Source organism: Panicum hallii, chromosome 8 (assembly GCF_002211085.1).
Source record: "Panicum hallii strain FIL2 chromosome 8, PHallii_v3.1, whole genome shotgun sequence".
Classification (NCBI taxonomy): Eukaryota; Viridiplantae; Streptophyta; class Magnoliopsida; order Poales; family Poaceae; genus Panicum; species Panicum hallii.
This window is the reverse complement of record NC_038049.1, coordinates 3,146,794-3,159,479: the sequence shown is the minus strand read 5'-3', so window position 1 is coordinate 3,159,479 and position 12,686 is coordinate 3,146,794. Positions and strand designations below refer to the sequence as shown.

At 44.7% G+C, this 12,686-nt stretch overlaps 2 protein-coding genes across 2 annotated transcripts; both read right to left on the bottom strand.

Moving 5' to 3' along the window:
* Window positions 1-4,117: 4,117 nt before the first annotated feature.
* On the bottom strand, window positions 4,118-6,932 carry LOC112902768 (dolichol-phosphate mannose synthase subunit 2). The gene is made up of 3 exons (XM_025971939.1): window positions 6,644-6,932; window positions 4,571-4,664; window positions 4,118-4,474 (listed from the first exon to the last, which is right to left on the bottom strand). The coding sequence occupies exons 2-3, from the start codon at window positions 4,658-4,660 to the stop codon at window positions 4,316-4,318; spliced, it is 249 nt and encodes an 82-aa protein (XP_025827724.1). The 5' UTR covers window positions 4,661-4,664; window positions 6,644-6,932; the 3' UTR covers window positions 4,118-4,315.
* Window positions 6,933-10,372: 3,440 nt separating this feature from the next.
* On the bottom strand, window positions 10,373-12,163 carry LOC112903299. The gene is made up of 3 exons (XM_025972539.1): window positions 11,344-12,163; window positions 10,889-11,234; window positions 10,373-10,796 (listed from the first exon to the last, which is right to left on the bottom strand). Exons 1-3 carry the CDS (start codon window positions 12,026-12,028, stop codon window positions 10,520-10,522), a joined length of 1,308 nt encoding a protein of 435 aa, XP_025828324.1. The 5' UTR covers window positions 12,029-12,163; the 3' UTR covers window positions 10,373-10,519.
* Between the last annotated feature and the right edge of the window lie 523 nt (window positions 12,164-12,686).

Below are 12,686 nucleotides of genomic sequence, written 5' to 3'. Positions count from 1 at the left end.
CGATCAAACAACTTGGACCAAAAAAAAACCTGAGAGTTAGCTCTGATTTTACCAAGCACCAGCAACCGATGGAAAACCATGCTTTTGATAGTGTAACAATGCCCAACTGAATTTTACAAAACTACTAGTACGAGAGGGCACCAATTATGGTCCTACGCCATAGGTGCCTGTACAAATAAAAGAATAATTTGTAAGTGCTTGTTCCTTTTCACCGCTGACGCGTTGTTGGAGCTTGGCTTGAGCAAGCAGCAAAGTTTCAGAAGAGTTGTGCTTGCTGATAGACCGTGGGTGGGTACTGAACCACCGGTGACTACTATTGACAGACAACTATTTAGAGCTAGCACTGTGGTAACACTTGGAGATGGAGGGAAAGCCAGTTTCTGGCAATCTACATGGTTGCAGGGTCAGGAAACGATGGATCTCTTTCCTGAACTTTTCAAGTACGCTTGGAGGAAGAATAGAACAGTAAAGGAAGAGCTGCTGAACCAGAACTGGGTAAGAGGCCTTTCGAGAATGCAGACCATTGAGGAAATGGCAGACTTTGTCAAGCTTTGGGATTTGGTTCAGGAGGTACAGCTAACCAGTGAACCAGACCAGATTGCATGGAGATGGACAGCTGATGGAGTATACACAGCAAAAATCAGCTTACAATGCACAATTCATGGGATCATACAGCCAGTTCAATGGTAACTCAATTTGGAAAGCGGAAGCTGAAGGCAAGCATAAATTTTTTGCATGGCTACTAGTGCAGTGCAAGATACTCACAGCAGACAAACTGATGGCTAGGCAGTGGCCATGTAACCCATTGTGTTCTTTGTGCAACCAAGAACAGGAAACAGCAGCACACTTGGTGCTGCATTATTCTTATGCAAAGCAGGTTTGGGAGAAGATGGCCTCATGGACTCAACAGCTAGTACGGCCACCAACTGACAGTCTAGAGATCATTGACTGGTGGCAAAAGGAGCTTGCTCAATTACCACCTAAAACAAGACGGAACAAGGCTGCATTGTTGATGTACTGTGCTTGGAACATTTGGAAGGAGCGGAACCGCAGAGTGTTTGATCAGGTTTCAAAGACACCAGCAGAGGTGATGCAGGAGATCAAGGCCGAAGTGATCGAACACCAGGAAGTTGGCTTGTGGGGGGCCAGTGCTCCTTTAGTTTTCTATGTGTCGTCCTTTTATTTATGACCCCGAGGATTTCTTTATTTATGTAATGTCCCTTATGTAAGACTTTGTTTCTGCTTCTTCAGACTTTGTTTCTGCTTCTTCCTTCTTAAATGACAAAGCAGTGCTCCTGCAAGTTCCTTCAAAAAAAAAAGAAGAGTTGTGCTTGCACTGGGCATTTTTTCTGCCATCATGCCCTTCCTCCCTGCAAGCAACCGTTCCTCCTCCATCGGTTGTGCAGAAGAGTTGCAGTTCCATTTGCATTTGCATTGAGGACAGGAGCTGCAGTTTCAGAAGAGTCGCAGCCGATCGTGGAAAGCAGAGGCAGAATGGCGTGCGTGGTGCCAGCTTGGGCGGCTGGGAGGAAGGCGAGGGAAGGGACAGAGCTCGTCGGCACTGGGCAGTTTCAGAACGGCACCGGAGCTCGTCGGCGCTCAGGGGAGCTCGTCGGCGTGAGGCGGAGGCAGCATTCGTCGCGACCGCAGGGGGTGGATGGCGGCCCCGGGGGTGGACGGTATTCTGCAGTGCCCTGCTTCCTTGCTGCAGCCTTTCGTTCTCCTCCAGCTGGAGCACAGAGCAAGACATCGCCTCGTGTCGTACGAGATTGAGCAAGATTGTGCTCCGAGCCGCCGCCGGCCAGCACACGGATGCAGATGCATGGCGGCTGAGAGGAGACCGAGGGAAGGGAGAGACGGCCGGAACTCAGCGGCGTTCCTCGGGGTCCCGGGCGTGGACGTTGTTTCAGATACCGTCCGTGTGGACGGTATTTCAGCTGGGTGCATGCCAACCGTCCGATCCGAATTTGGCAGCTGAAATTGACTGAATCGTGGAAGGAGTTTGCAGGTGCACTCTGCCTTGTTAGTTGTCTCTCGTCGGAGACAGAGCCGGACACCGCGGGCCGTGGCGCGGATGCGCAGTGCTCCACCGGCACCGGCGCAGCAGAGCGAGGCGAGGGCTCCTTGTGGCAAGCATCGGAGGCAGCGCCGCGCCAACGGCGGCGCGACCCGATAGGCAGTTCCTTCAACCTGACTGGCTTCATGTCGCAAGCTTCGAAGCTCTTCTTCCTCCCTGGAACAGTAGCAGGCTGAGCGGCTGCAAACCAGGCTGGTGAGTGGCATTTGGGGGTCGTCGTCGTCGTCAACTCGTCATGCTCAGATGTTAGCCGCCTCTGGCCGTCTGGCTGGAAACTTTGTTCGTGCTGCATCCGGTGTTCGCCCATATCTTTAGAAGATGTGTCTCTAATGCATTATTAATACATGTCTGTAATGTGTTATTAAGAGACGTGCGTCAACTACACGCGTCTATGCCTATTATTTTTGAACAATTGATTCAAATAGAGCAATAATAGATAGGTTACATTTTTACAAAAAATTTTGGTACTAGTTTCATATTTTTATGATTTAAAGTGAATTAGTTTTGATTTTTTTTAATCTAATTAGATTTTATTTTATTTTTTTAAAATATATAAAACCACCTTCGAAACCACTCAAAGGACCATACTTGTCTAGTTTTGACAGTTGGATGGGCCTTGTTATTTGGTTTTGCAATTGATGGTTGAAAAAGGAATTTTTGCGATAGTTCGAGGATGTAAACCGGATTTATTCCAAAAATATAATATTCGTTTGGGTCAACTGCTAAAAAAATATACAGTTTGTACATTGAAAAATAAGAGAATAAATAAAGACATCAATCAGAGCGGCACCTATATAAAAAATCTGAGCAAATGAGAACACGTACACTAAGTTACAGAGAAGTTGCCAAAGCTGCCCGTTAGTTGTCGCCAAAATTCTTGCTAAGGGTAATCAGCAGGCTATAACTATCACGAAATAAATTACATGGAAACACTTTGAAAATTAGCAGCACACAAATCCGGCCTTTGCAAAATATCGTCTCTATACATCACTTGTCGTTCATCATAAACTAACCTAAACAATTTGCCTGCTCATCCACAATCAGAGTTCAGCAAGCTTCATAATTGTACATGTGCAGGTAGTAATTAACACAAGACAAATTAAAAAAGGTCGATGGATCTGATCACTCACCCAACAGGCCGGGCGTGGCTAGGAACGCGACGACTTGTGCTACGAGCTAGCCATGACTTTAGGAGCTACTCCCTCCGATGATCGTTTTAGCATTTCTAGATACATAATTTTTACTATACACATCTAAAATGTAAAAACAATCTATAATTTAGAACGGTGGAACGGAGTAAGTAGCTGGCTAACATCTTTACGGTACGGAAGTTTCAGCGTGCATTAATTATTGAAATTGACGTGCAACGATGGAATTAATCGGGTGGGATGCATGATCGGGTTGCAGTACATGCTGGACCACGGTCTGGACACAAACGGCCTTCTATTCCATCCGTAGGTGCAACACGCGTTATTAAATGAACTGGCGTTGATGTTGGACGTCGGACGCCGGGCACGTAGTGACCAGCCAGGCGGTCATCATGTCCAACCAGAACTTGGCCAAAAAAAAAAAAAAGAAAAGTCGAACCAGAAACACGACCGGCAGATGAAAATCACGGCCAAATGTGCACGACTACACTGCTGGAACATTAGTGTTTTGATCTTATTACTACTTTTTCTGTGTGTGTGAAACATTCTGACGAAACCAACCAAAAAACTAACCTCTTAGAGCTAATTTTCTCAGCCCATGAGCGCCCATGCAAGGGAGCAGCAGAACCAGGCCTCCCTAGAGTCGGCCTACTGCTTATCTGCTTAGCTGCCGTCTTCCATTAGCATAAAAAGGATGGGATTGTATCTCGTTGATTAAGCAAGAAATAGATCAAGAGTTCCTACGTCCTTCAATCCCTACCCTTTTTATCCTAGCAGCTGGTGCTCTCTTTTCTTCTCTTTTGGCCATGATCTGCTTGTCAATCGACAGCAACATGCTCTCCAATCGGAAGAGCGTGAACCTGGGCTCTAATGACAACCCGACAGGTCAAAAGGACAACATAGAAACATATATTTCTTAATTAACTTGACCTGAGAATCAAAAATGACAATAGATATCTGAGTTACAAAGTGAGTGCCTTCAATACGATGGAACTGTTTACCGAGCTTCTAGCAATTACATAGACTCTGAACTCATGGATTTAATCATCATAGTAAGTGAAGAGTACTAAAATGTACATGCCAGACCCAATCAAGTGGTCTTCTTCTTTTTCTTTGACTTGAGCATCACGAGACCCACAAAGATGCTCAAGAACGAAAGGAGAACCACGCCGGCAATCACTGGTATCAAAATCGCATACTCTTGAGGCAGGAAGTACTTGTGCACAAAGTGGTCGCTGTCAACGAACGGCTAGGTGGGAATAAGAGAAACAAAACAATCATTCAGAAATAAAGTCATAACAGTTCTACTTCAACTGAAACTGACAAAAACTTAGAAGTTACTAACCAAGATAATAACCCAGAATGTATAGTAGGTGAAGATGGATAAGCTCGTTAGCGTTAGCAGAAAACCAACTGCCTTATCACCCAGTTCCATTTCTCTGGAAAAAAAAAAGAAATTGACAACCTTGTCAGGGCTATCAGTTTGGCAGATGATAGCAAATGATAATTCAAAGCAAATGTCAAATATGTTTTATGATGGGTTCATGATCTGGACAGCACAAATGTTGTTGCACGAAAACAATCCAATATGGGAAAATAGACTAGACGGCTACTACCGCATCAAGGGAGGGAGATGAGCAGCCACTCCAGTGCTAAGCCTTTCTTAGCAATACATCCAAATGAAGGCAAGAGGAACAAATAAGAAAAAAAACAACTGAAACAGAGCAGCACTAGCTTAGTAACACTGTGACTTGTCATAGTGTGCATTATCCCGAATTTAGGCATTGCACATCTGGATATGCTGCTGTTGCTACATATCTATACAAAGTGATGTTAAGCATAAATATGATCTGAGATTGCAATAGCACTACCATATTGATACAACTGCAAACATCAAACACAACAGGTATAGCATTTCATTATGAAGTTGCAGGAAACATAGCTACTAGAAAATACAAGCATAAATTCTGGTACATCACGAAAAAAAACTCACATGTTAGAAAATCCCATATTAGAAACTCGCATAGTATGATAATGTAATTTCCGGTAAATAGCATAAATTCTCAAATAACATAAGGAAGGACATCCAATAAAAGTTGAATGACTAGAGTTAGGATATCAGTATTTTGAAGAAAGGAAATCAAACTTTAATTAATCAAAGACACACTATTTTGGTACACATTTCTACAGTTTACTATGCTCCCTATTGAAGATGCCCAACATCATTCTCTACAAATAGTTAAGCAAATTGTCTGTACTGGTAATTGCTCAGTTGCCTATACTGATTTACAAAAATTGTTTATGAGCACGACTTACACACAAATTGGCACGCACATGAAGCCCTAAGCACAAATTGGCTTGGCTACTCAAACAAAGAAAGCCCTTAGTTGTATTTTGTTATTAAATATGGACAGCAGGACATTAACATGGTAATTTGTTCTACTTGCTTAAAAGTAGGACTATATGCGTAAAATTGGGTGATACCATATGCAATTCATCTCAGCTGAACTGCAGGAGGTCCTCCCCTGGCTGATAGCATGTTTAAAAGTTTCTGTTTGCATTACTTGCACATATTATGAGCTTAAAGTTCAGGAATTCTTTCCTCGCATTGAAATGGGCAAAGAACTAATTTTTTAAATTTGTTAATTCTGTTTGCAACTCCTAGAATGCGGTTAGAACTTACACATCAAGTTGTATGTGGATAAGTAGCTTGTTTGCCAAATATCATGAGAGCATTCTCTGTTTCATTTTCATCTTTCAAATAAGCAGTCATACCCGCACTTCTGTTTATAAACAAATCATAACATTGTTGAAAAATTTAGAATTCAATCCAATAATGAAGAAGCACAACCACTAGTTTTCAAGTAATGATCACAGGAGGAAACACAAAAGAAGAAATTCACAGCTTACGCTACAAAAATGCATCTTTCTTTCAGTTCAATTACATCTCAATTTTGTTATGTAGATTTTAAATAACAATGCTGGATGCTCAGGAAAAGGGTCAGCATATTCACAGGCACTATCACATAGAATATTCCAGTGTAATTTAACACTGTTGCTATAAGACATGCTCCAATTCCCTCTCTAGACAATAGCTACTTAATCATCCTGTCAGAAAAAGGTATAGCAAAGCCTGTACGGCTGTAGAAGCCCAAAAACAAACATTGATCTTACCTCTTGACTCAACACAGATCCCTTCTTGTTCTGATCATAAGACATCTAATGAAAATTAAAATGGCGCTAGAATTAAAGTCGTGGGGCTTAATTTCTCCACAAAAATATCACCAAACCCTAAGAAATAAAAGGCGATCTAGAAGCAACCCCATCCCCATGCTTGGATGCGGTTCGAATACTAGGCCACGCTTGATGCGGTGTTCATAATCCACACTGAGGAGGCCGTGTTTGGTAGCCCTCTTACCAGCCGGGGAGACGGGCGGCGCAAGGCCAGCTGCGCGAGCGCGAGGAGACGCGCGGACGCCGCAGAGGAGCGGCGCGGGCCTGGGAGACGAGCGGCGCCGTATCCTGCGACGGAGAGGAGAGGGCGCGCGAGCGACGTAGAGGAGGGGGCGCGGGCCGGCGAGAGGCGGCGCGGCCGGCGGACGGCGGAGACGGGCGCAGGGCGGCTGCGAATCGTGATCGAACAGGGGAGACGGGCTGAGGCTGAAACCGCTTTCGCTCCTCGGATCTCGCTGGGAATGAATCGAGGATTTTTTTTTTTCGGTAACGCTAGGTCCGACACCAGTAAAAAATCGGACGCGCCTATCGAGCGCGCTGATGCTGCCGCGTGAATCTTTTGCATATAATTTTACAGTTATAAGCTGATGTTGCAGTGGGAAAGTTCCTCCAACCTCAACAAAGGATGTTACGGTGAACTTTTTTATATAATTTTTTATTGCAATAAACATACGATGATGTTGTAGAGGGAGTTTAAGTTGATTACTGGTGGTGTAGTGGGAGTTTTAGTTGATTATTGATGTTTCAATAATTGTTTTAAGATTGTTTTATAGATCGATCTATGATGTTTCGGTGGTTATTTTCAGTGTGTTTGAGATGTAAGGTGATGTTGCATAATTTTATTATAGGTGTTTCAATAGTTGACTTGTCATGTTACGCCTTTTTAATCTAATCGACTAATTCTAGTTATTCTACTTTTTTTAAAAATAAATAAATCTTTTAGATGTTGCAACTGTAGTTCAAAAATATTGCAATTACAATTTTTAAATGTTGCGATAGGTAAGTGTTGATGTAACAAAACTCTATTTCTACATATTATTATTCTCATTGCATGTTGCATGAAACATAGTGTCATGTTGTAGCGGAAATTTTCTATCCAAGAATCGGATGATAGAAGCATTTTCATGTATATTTTTTGATGTTGCAAGTAATAATTTTGAACGTTGCAATAGTTAATTTCTAATATTGCGACGGAGCGTCCGATGGAAAACTTCTCATCAGACGTCCAGGCGCTAGTAGCTCCGATTTTTTTTACTTCTATATATACATGTCGAGTTTTAAATTCAAATTTTATAAAGTGATTCTAATTAGAAAAATACGTAAGAATACTTTTCATGCTGATTTTCTATTTCTAGAATTTATATTCTATACTAAATGTGCCTAACCTGTGAAAATAACTATAAAAGATTTTAAATATTTTGTAACACAAGGTACCATGCTGTCTCCCGCTCGCGAAGTTTGAATATAAGATTCTACATGTACATGGAGAGACACACACAAAAAAAGATAAGTAGACCAACTGAAATAGTTGGGGGAAGCAATTCGAACCTCAACTTAGTTCAAGAGATTATACGGATAAAAATAAATTGGTGAGAGTAGTAAAATTGATATTATCCTAAAAAATCTATAAGAGTCCTACCAAATGATCCCTTATTTAGTTGGATCCCTATGCTTGTGAACGAGGACACCCTACCAGATCACAAGGTGACAACAACTATCGTGTTGGTGGCGTTGCAGTATGTACAAGCACACAAGAGGTTTGGGGAAAGATTGCGCAAGATTTGAGATCAAAGGTCCCAACTACAAGCGATGTAGGATGGATGTGTAAAGTAGGGAATGGATGTGGGGTTACCTACCAGTCGCCGGAGGAGGAGGGCGATGGACACATTGGACTAAGTCATGTCCGCTCTTACAGACTTACACTCACGTCTATGTTATGTTTACTGTATGCGTGCATCCGTCACTTCTACTGAATGCACCTAAGCACTACAATTGGTGTCTTCATCATGCTGGTCAACACGACTTAGGTCACTGGATTGTTTGGGTGCACGCTCTCTGACTACCAACAGCTAGCACTTCCCACCGCTCATCACAACGCCTAATAGGTCCGCTACAGCATGGATTTGTCCTGGAGGTGTCGCTTCCAGTCACTTGTTCTGGACAATCCTAATGATGGGTCACATGACGCATGGTGTCAGATCAAAGGCTCCTCCACCCCTGCCCATGACAAATTTCCAAGGCCTGAATATATCGACCCAACTCCCTCTTTAGACAGTAACTACTTAATCATCCTGTCAGAAAAGAAAAGTATAGCAAGGCCTATACAAGCTGAAATAAAAATATTGATCTTGGCTTTCCACTCAACACGGGCGTCTTCTTGTTCTGATCAGTCTTCCCTGTGGGGCGTTGGACCATTGCAAGGGCGAACGGTGGCAAGCGGTGAACTACTGAAAGAAGAGGTGGAGAAACTCACCTCTCTTGCTGCCCCCCTGTTTTTCTTTTTCACCCTCCGCCATTGCAAGGTTACTCTTTCTACCGGACTTTGTTTTCTCCGACCTATTCGGCGACGCAATCGGGTGTATGCTCTCTACCCGCATAGAGTGATACTAGAGAACAAAAAGGACAGGCTTAGTTATGCTTTATCATTAATAAGTATGAATTTTGTGATGAATAGGTTGTTTTAGGATTTCATAAGATTGTGGCGAAACTTGCTTATGACATCATAATCCACAGACTAATCTAGCTGTATCATTAAAAGGCAAGCATTTTCTGACGAATAGTAACTAATAACCTTTTTTAAAGTGCTTGTTTGTTCTCTCTTGTCTACTTGCTTCTATATAGCACACTAATTTCAATTTCGAATGGCTTATATAGATGACTAGTGAGATCTCATGACTAATTGTGCTAGTACATACAAAATTTTTCACAAACAGCACCATTAATGTATCATCTAGCTAAATCTGCATTTTTATGTTCAGAAAAAAAATTCATGGTGTAAGCTAGTCTGATGAACTTTAACAAACTTATGAGCCAGTTAAGTATTTAGTTTGCATCCCCCAAACTAGAGGTCTTGCACCTTCTAGACTACAAATAGGTATCCAGTAGGATATACATTTGCTTCCTAGTATGTATTTTCAATTTGAATCTTGATATAGCCCCACATCTAGACATAACGTTCTAAGAACGTTGTTTGCTGCACCCAGTGGAATCAAAACAAGAAAATTGAGGACACAAATTTTGTATTGTGCCAACGGTACTCTCCTGTCACTGCCTCCATTAGCTGCATGATGTTTCATTATGAGCAGAACACTATATGGGAATACTAGCTTAACAATAGTTAACAAACAATCCTTAACCCATGATCTGTTTGGCTAGAATGAATCAGCCTATAGGTATTGTGCACAAGCTGACAACCTCATAATGTTGTTGATTAAATTACAGTACAATTACCTTGTTGTATACCGGTTATAGAGCATAGGACAGACAGGCAGCACTTGCTAGGGATCAGTACTAAACTTGTATTTAGTATTGCATTGAGTTGGATGTAGCTGAATGGTGCCATCTCCAGGAGAATATAAGATTTGCGCAGTTCATTGCTTCCCCCAAAGTGCCTGCTTGTTCTTAACCTCTTGTCTAGCTGCTTCTTGGAAGGAGCTGAAATGCTTATGGAGACAAGCATTTGATCTGAGCTCAGCACATGACGACAAAACCGATGTTTTGATATTGGTTTAGTTAGATCTTGGAACCAGGCACCACTGACTATTTTTGTTGGTAGTGTGTGAGATTATTCTCTTGTTGTCGACGTGTTACATTCAAAAACTAATTTGAATGATTCTTGTGGTTTTAGCTGTACTTTTTTTTTTGAATGGTCACATGGTGTGCTAGCAAAACTGTGCTTTATTTCCTACTGCAGAGGAACTTGGAAAGATTTGCAACCGAACATTATGCTTTTTATGAGCTAGCTGATGAGCATGAAAGAACAAAGGAAGCAACAACAGGTTGAACATAGAGCAAAAGTAACACTAGCTAAATTTAACTAAGTTGCGCTATTGGCGATAACCTAATAGCCACTGTATATGACTACGAAGCAGGGCAGTATAGCTCTAGGATTGAACAGGAAGAGCTCTTCCAAATCTGAGCAGACCCCCTCTGAGCTGGGGCTGACAGAATCACAGTCAGAGTCCTCTGAAGATTTCCTGTCGCCGGTCTTCTTGACCCTCCCCGCAACCACCCTACACACCAGCATCGCCTTCTTCTCGCCGTCAGACAACCCCTGCGCCATGTCATGAGCACGCCCACTCGTCGCCATTGTTGCAACCTTCCCATCACCATCGACCCTGATGATTCACGTTGTGCCAAATTAACGGATATCATTTGCAACCAACGTTTACTTGATCTGAAAATTCTGCTCAGTTGCTTTGGTAGTTACCTGAAACCATCCCTGACGATGCTGCAGAGCTTGCACTGCGCCGCCGGCGCCCGGCACAGGGCGGTGCCGCCGCCGGCGCCGAGGGAGCAGGTTAACGTGGTGCAGTGGAACCTGAGGAGCTCGTTGCCGTCGGCGACGCACCGGGGGTTCTTCCTGCCTTCGCCGCTGCTCGCCCTCTCCTTGATGCTCTCCTTGTACTGCTCGAACCTCCACACCGTCCTGTCGCTGTTCTGGACCTTGAGTATCCTGTCGATCTTGCACATGGGCGCCTGCTTCCTCAGCCAGCTCGACTGGAAGATGATCTCCACGATGTTCCTGCTCGTGTCATCGGGCCCCAGCTCTGAAACTGCCATTGACCATGGAGAAATGTTCAAGAGTTAGTGTGAAGCTTTAGTTTGAACAAAGCAAGATGAGAAAGTTCTTTTAGATTTTTTTTTGAAAAAGAAAAAGGTTACCTGCATGCCTGGATGCTCTGTGGAGCTCAAGCGACTCGGCCTTGCCGAACACCTCGTCGCAGCCGGCGCACGGGAAGGCGGCGGCGGCGCCGAGGCTCCTGGGGTCGAACACGGAGTGGCACTCGTAGCACCCGGAGAGCTTCCTGATCTGCTGCACCCCGCGGAAGGAGCTCCCGAACGACGACGACGCTGGCGATGAGAGCGGCGAGGACGCCGAGGTGGCGGTGGACGATGAGGAGGTCATGGCAGCCGTGGCCTCCGAGTTGAAGGACGACGTCGCGGAGACGGCCGCGGCGGAGGCGGCGTACACGGCGTCGGCGACCTCGGCGGCGTCGGGGGCCCGGAGCGACCTGCTCGAGGCGCTGCGGGCGCCGCCGCCGCGGTCTTCCCGGCGGCTCAGCACGGAGGTCTCCTTGGTGCTGCAGATGGAGCCCGCGCAGGTCATGCTCCGGCTGATGCTGATGCTCCTCTTCTTCTTGCTGCTGCTCTTGTCATTGTCAATGTTCTTGCCTTCTGCCGGCGCCTGCGCCGGCTGCGTTCTGTTCTTGCCGGAGGAGGAAGAATGGTAGAACCCCAGCCCAACGGCCATCCACGATGACCGAGTCGTCTTCTTCGCAGCTCCTCTGCTCATCTTCTTGCCTTGACTCTTGGCTGCACCTGCTGCATCCATTGGAGGACACGGCATGATCTTCTATGTGTTGTACCTAGCTGCCTATGCGGCTATGCCCTCTCTTCCTTTCTGGAACTTTGTTGGGGAGGCGAAAGGAGTTGCTGGAACAACAAAGGGAAGGTGGTCTGGTCACTCACTTTAGGCTGCGCTGCTCCATGATTAGGATAGTATTAGCGCCCCTAACGGCGCCCTTTTATTTCGTAATGCCGGCTGGTGGGGGTGAATGAAAAGACACGCAGGCGCCACAAATGCCAAGGAGGAAAGGCTGGGAAGGGCTCTTTTGCCGTGTGGGTGTGTGTGGGTGTGTTTTTCATGGATGGCATGGCATGGGCAGCCTGCAATCATGCCCCCAATCCAGGCCATGCGATGCGATCACCTCTCACCTCCTTCGTGTGTGTTCTCTCTAGATGATCCTGCTCTGCTTGTCCTGAGCAGAAAATCGTGTAGCCGCCCTGCTTGGGTAGATTGTAAACTGTTTTCTCAGTACAGATTGTACCATACAGGTGTGTGCTGTGTGGTACGAATTGGAGACCTAAACTAGGTTTTGTGCCATATCTGGAATGGAGCAGCGTGCTTGGATTCTTGCTCTGAATCCCCCAGCCGGTTGATTCATTCACGTGAGAGAAGTCAGGGAACAAGAAGCGACCGAATCGGAATCTGAACCTGCACTCGT

Coding starts and splice junctions, on each gene's coding strand:
- LOC112903299 (XM_025972539.1), bottom strand. CDS start 12,028: ATGCCGTGTCCTCCAATGGATGCAGCAGGTGCAGCCAAGAGTCAAGGC. Junction 11,235..11,343: donor CAGAGCATCCAGGCATGCAG/GTAACCTTTTTC, acceptor GGTCAATGGCAG/TTTCAGAGCTGGGGCCCGAT. Junction 10,797..10,888: donor ATCGTCAGGGATGGTTTCAG/GTAACTACCAAA, acceptor GTGAATCATCAG/GGTCGATGGTGATGGGAAGG.
- LOC112902768 (XM_025971939.1), bottom strand. CDS start 4,660: ATGGAACTGGGTGATAAGGCAGTTGGTTTTCTGCTAACGCTAACGAGC. Junction 4,475..4,570: donor CATTCTGGGTTATTATCTTG/GTTAGTAACTTC, acceptor ATTCCCACCTAG/CCGTTCGTTGACAGCGACCA.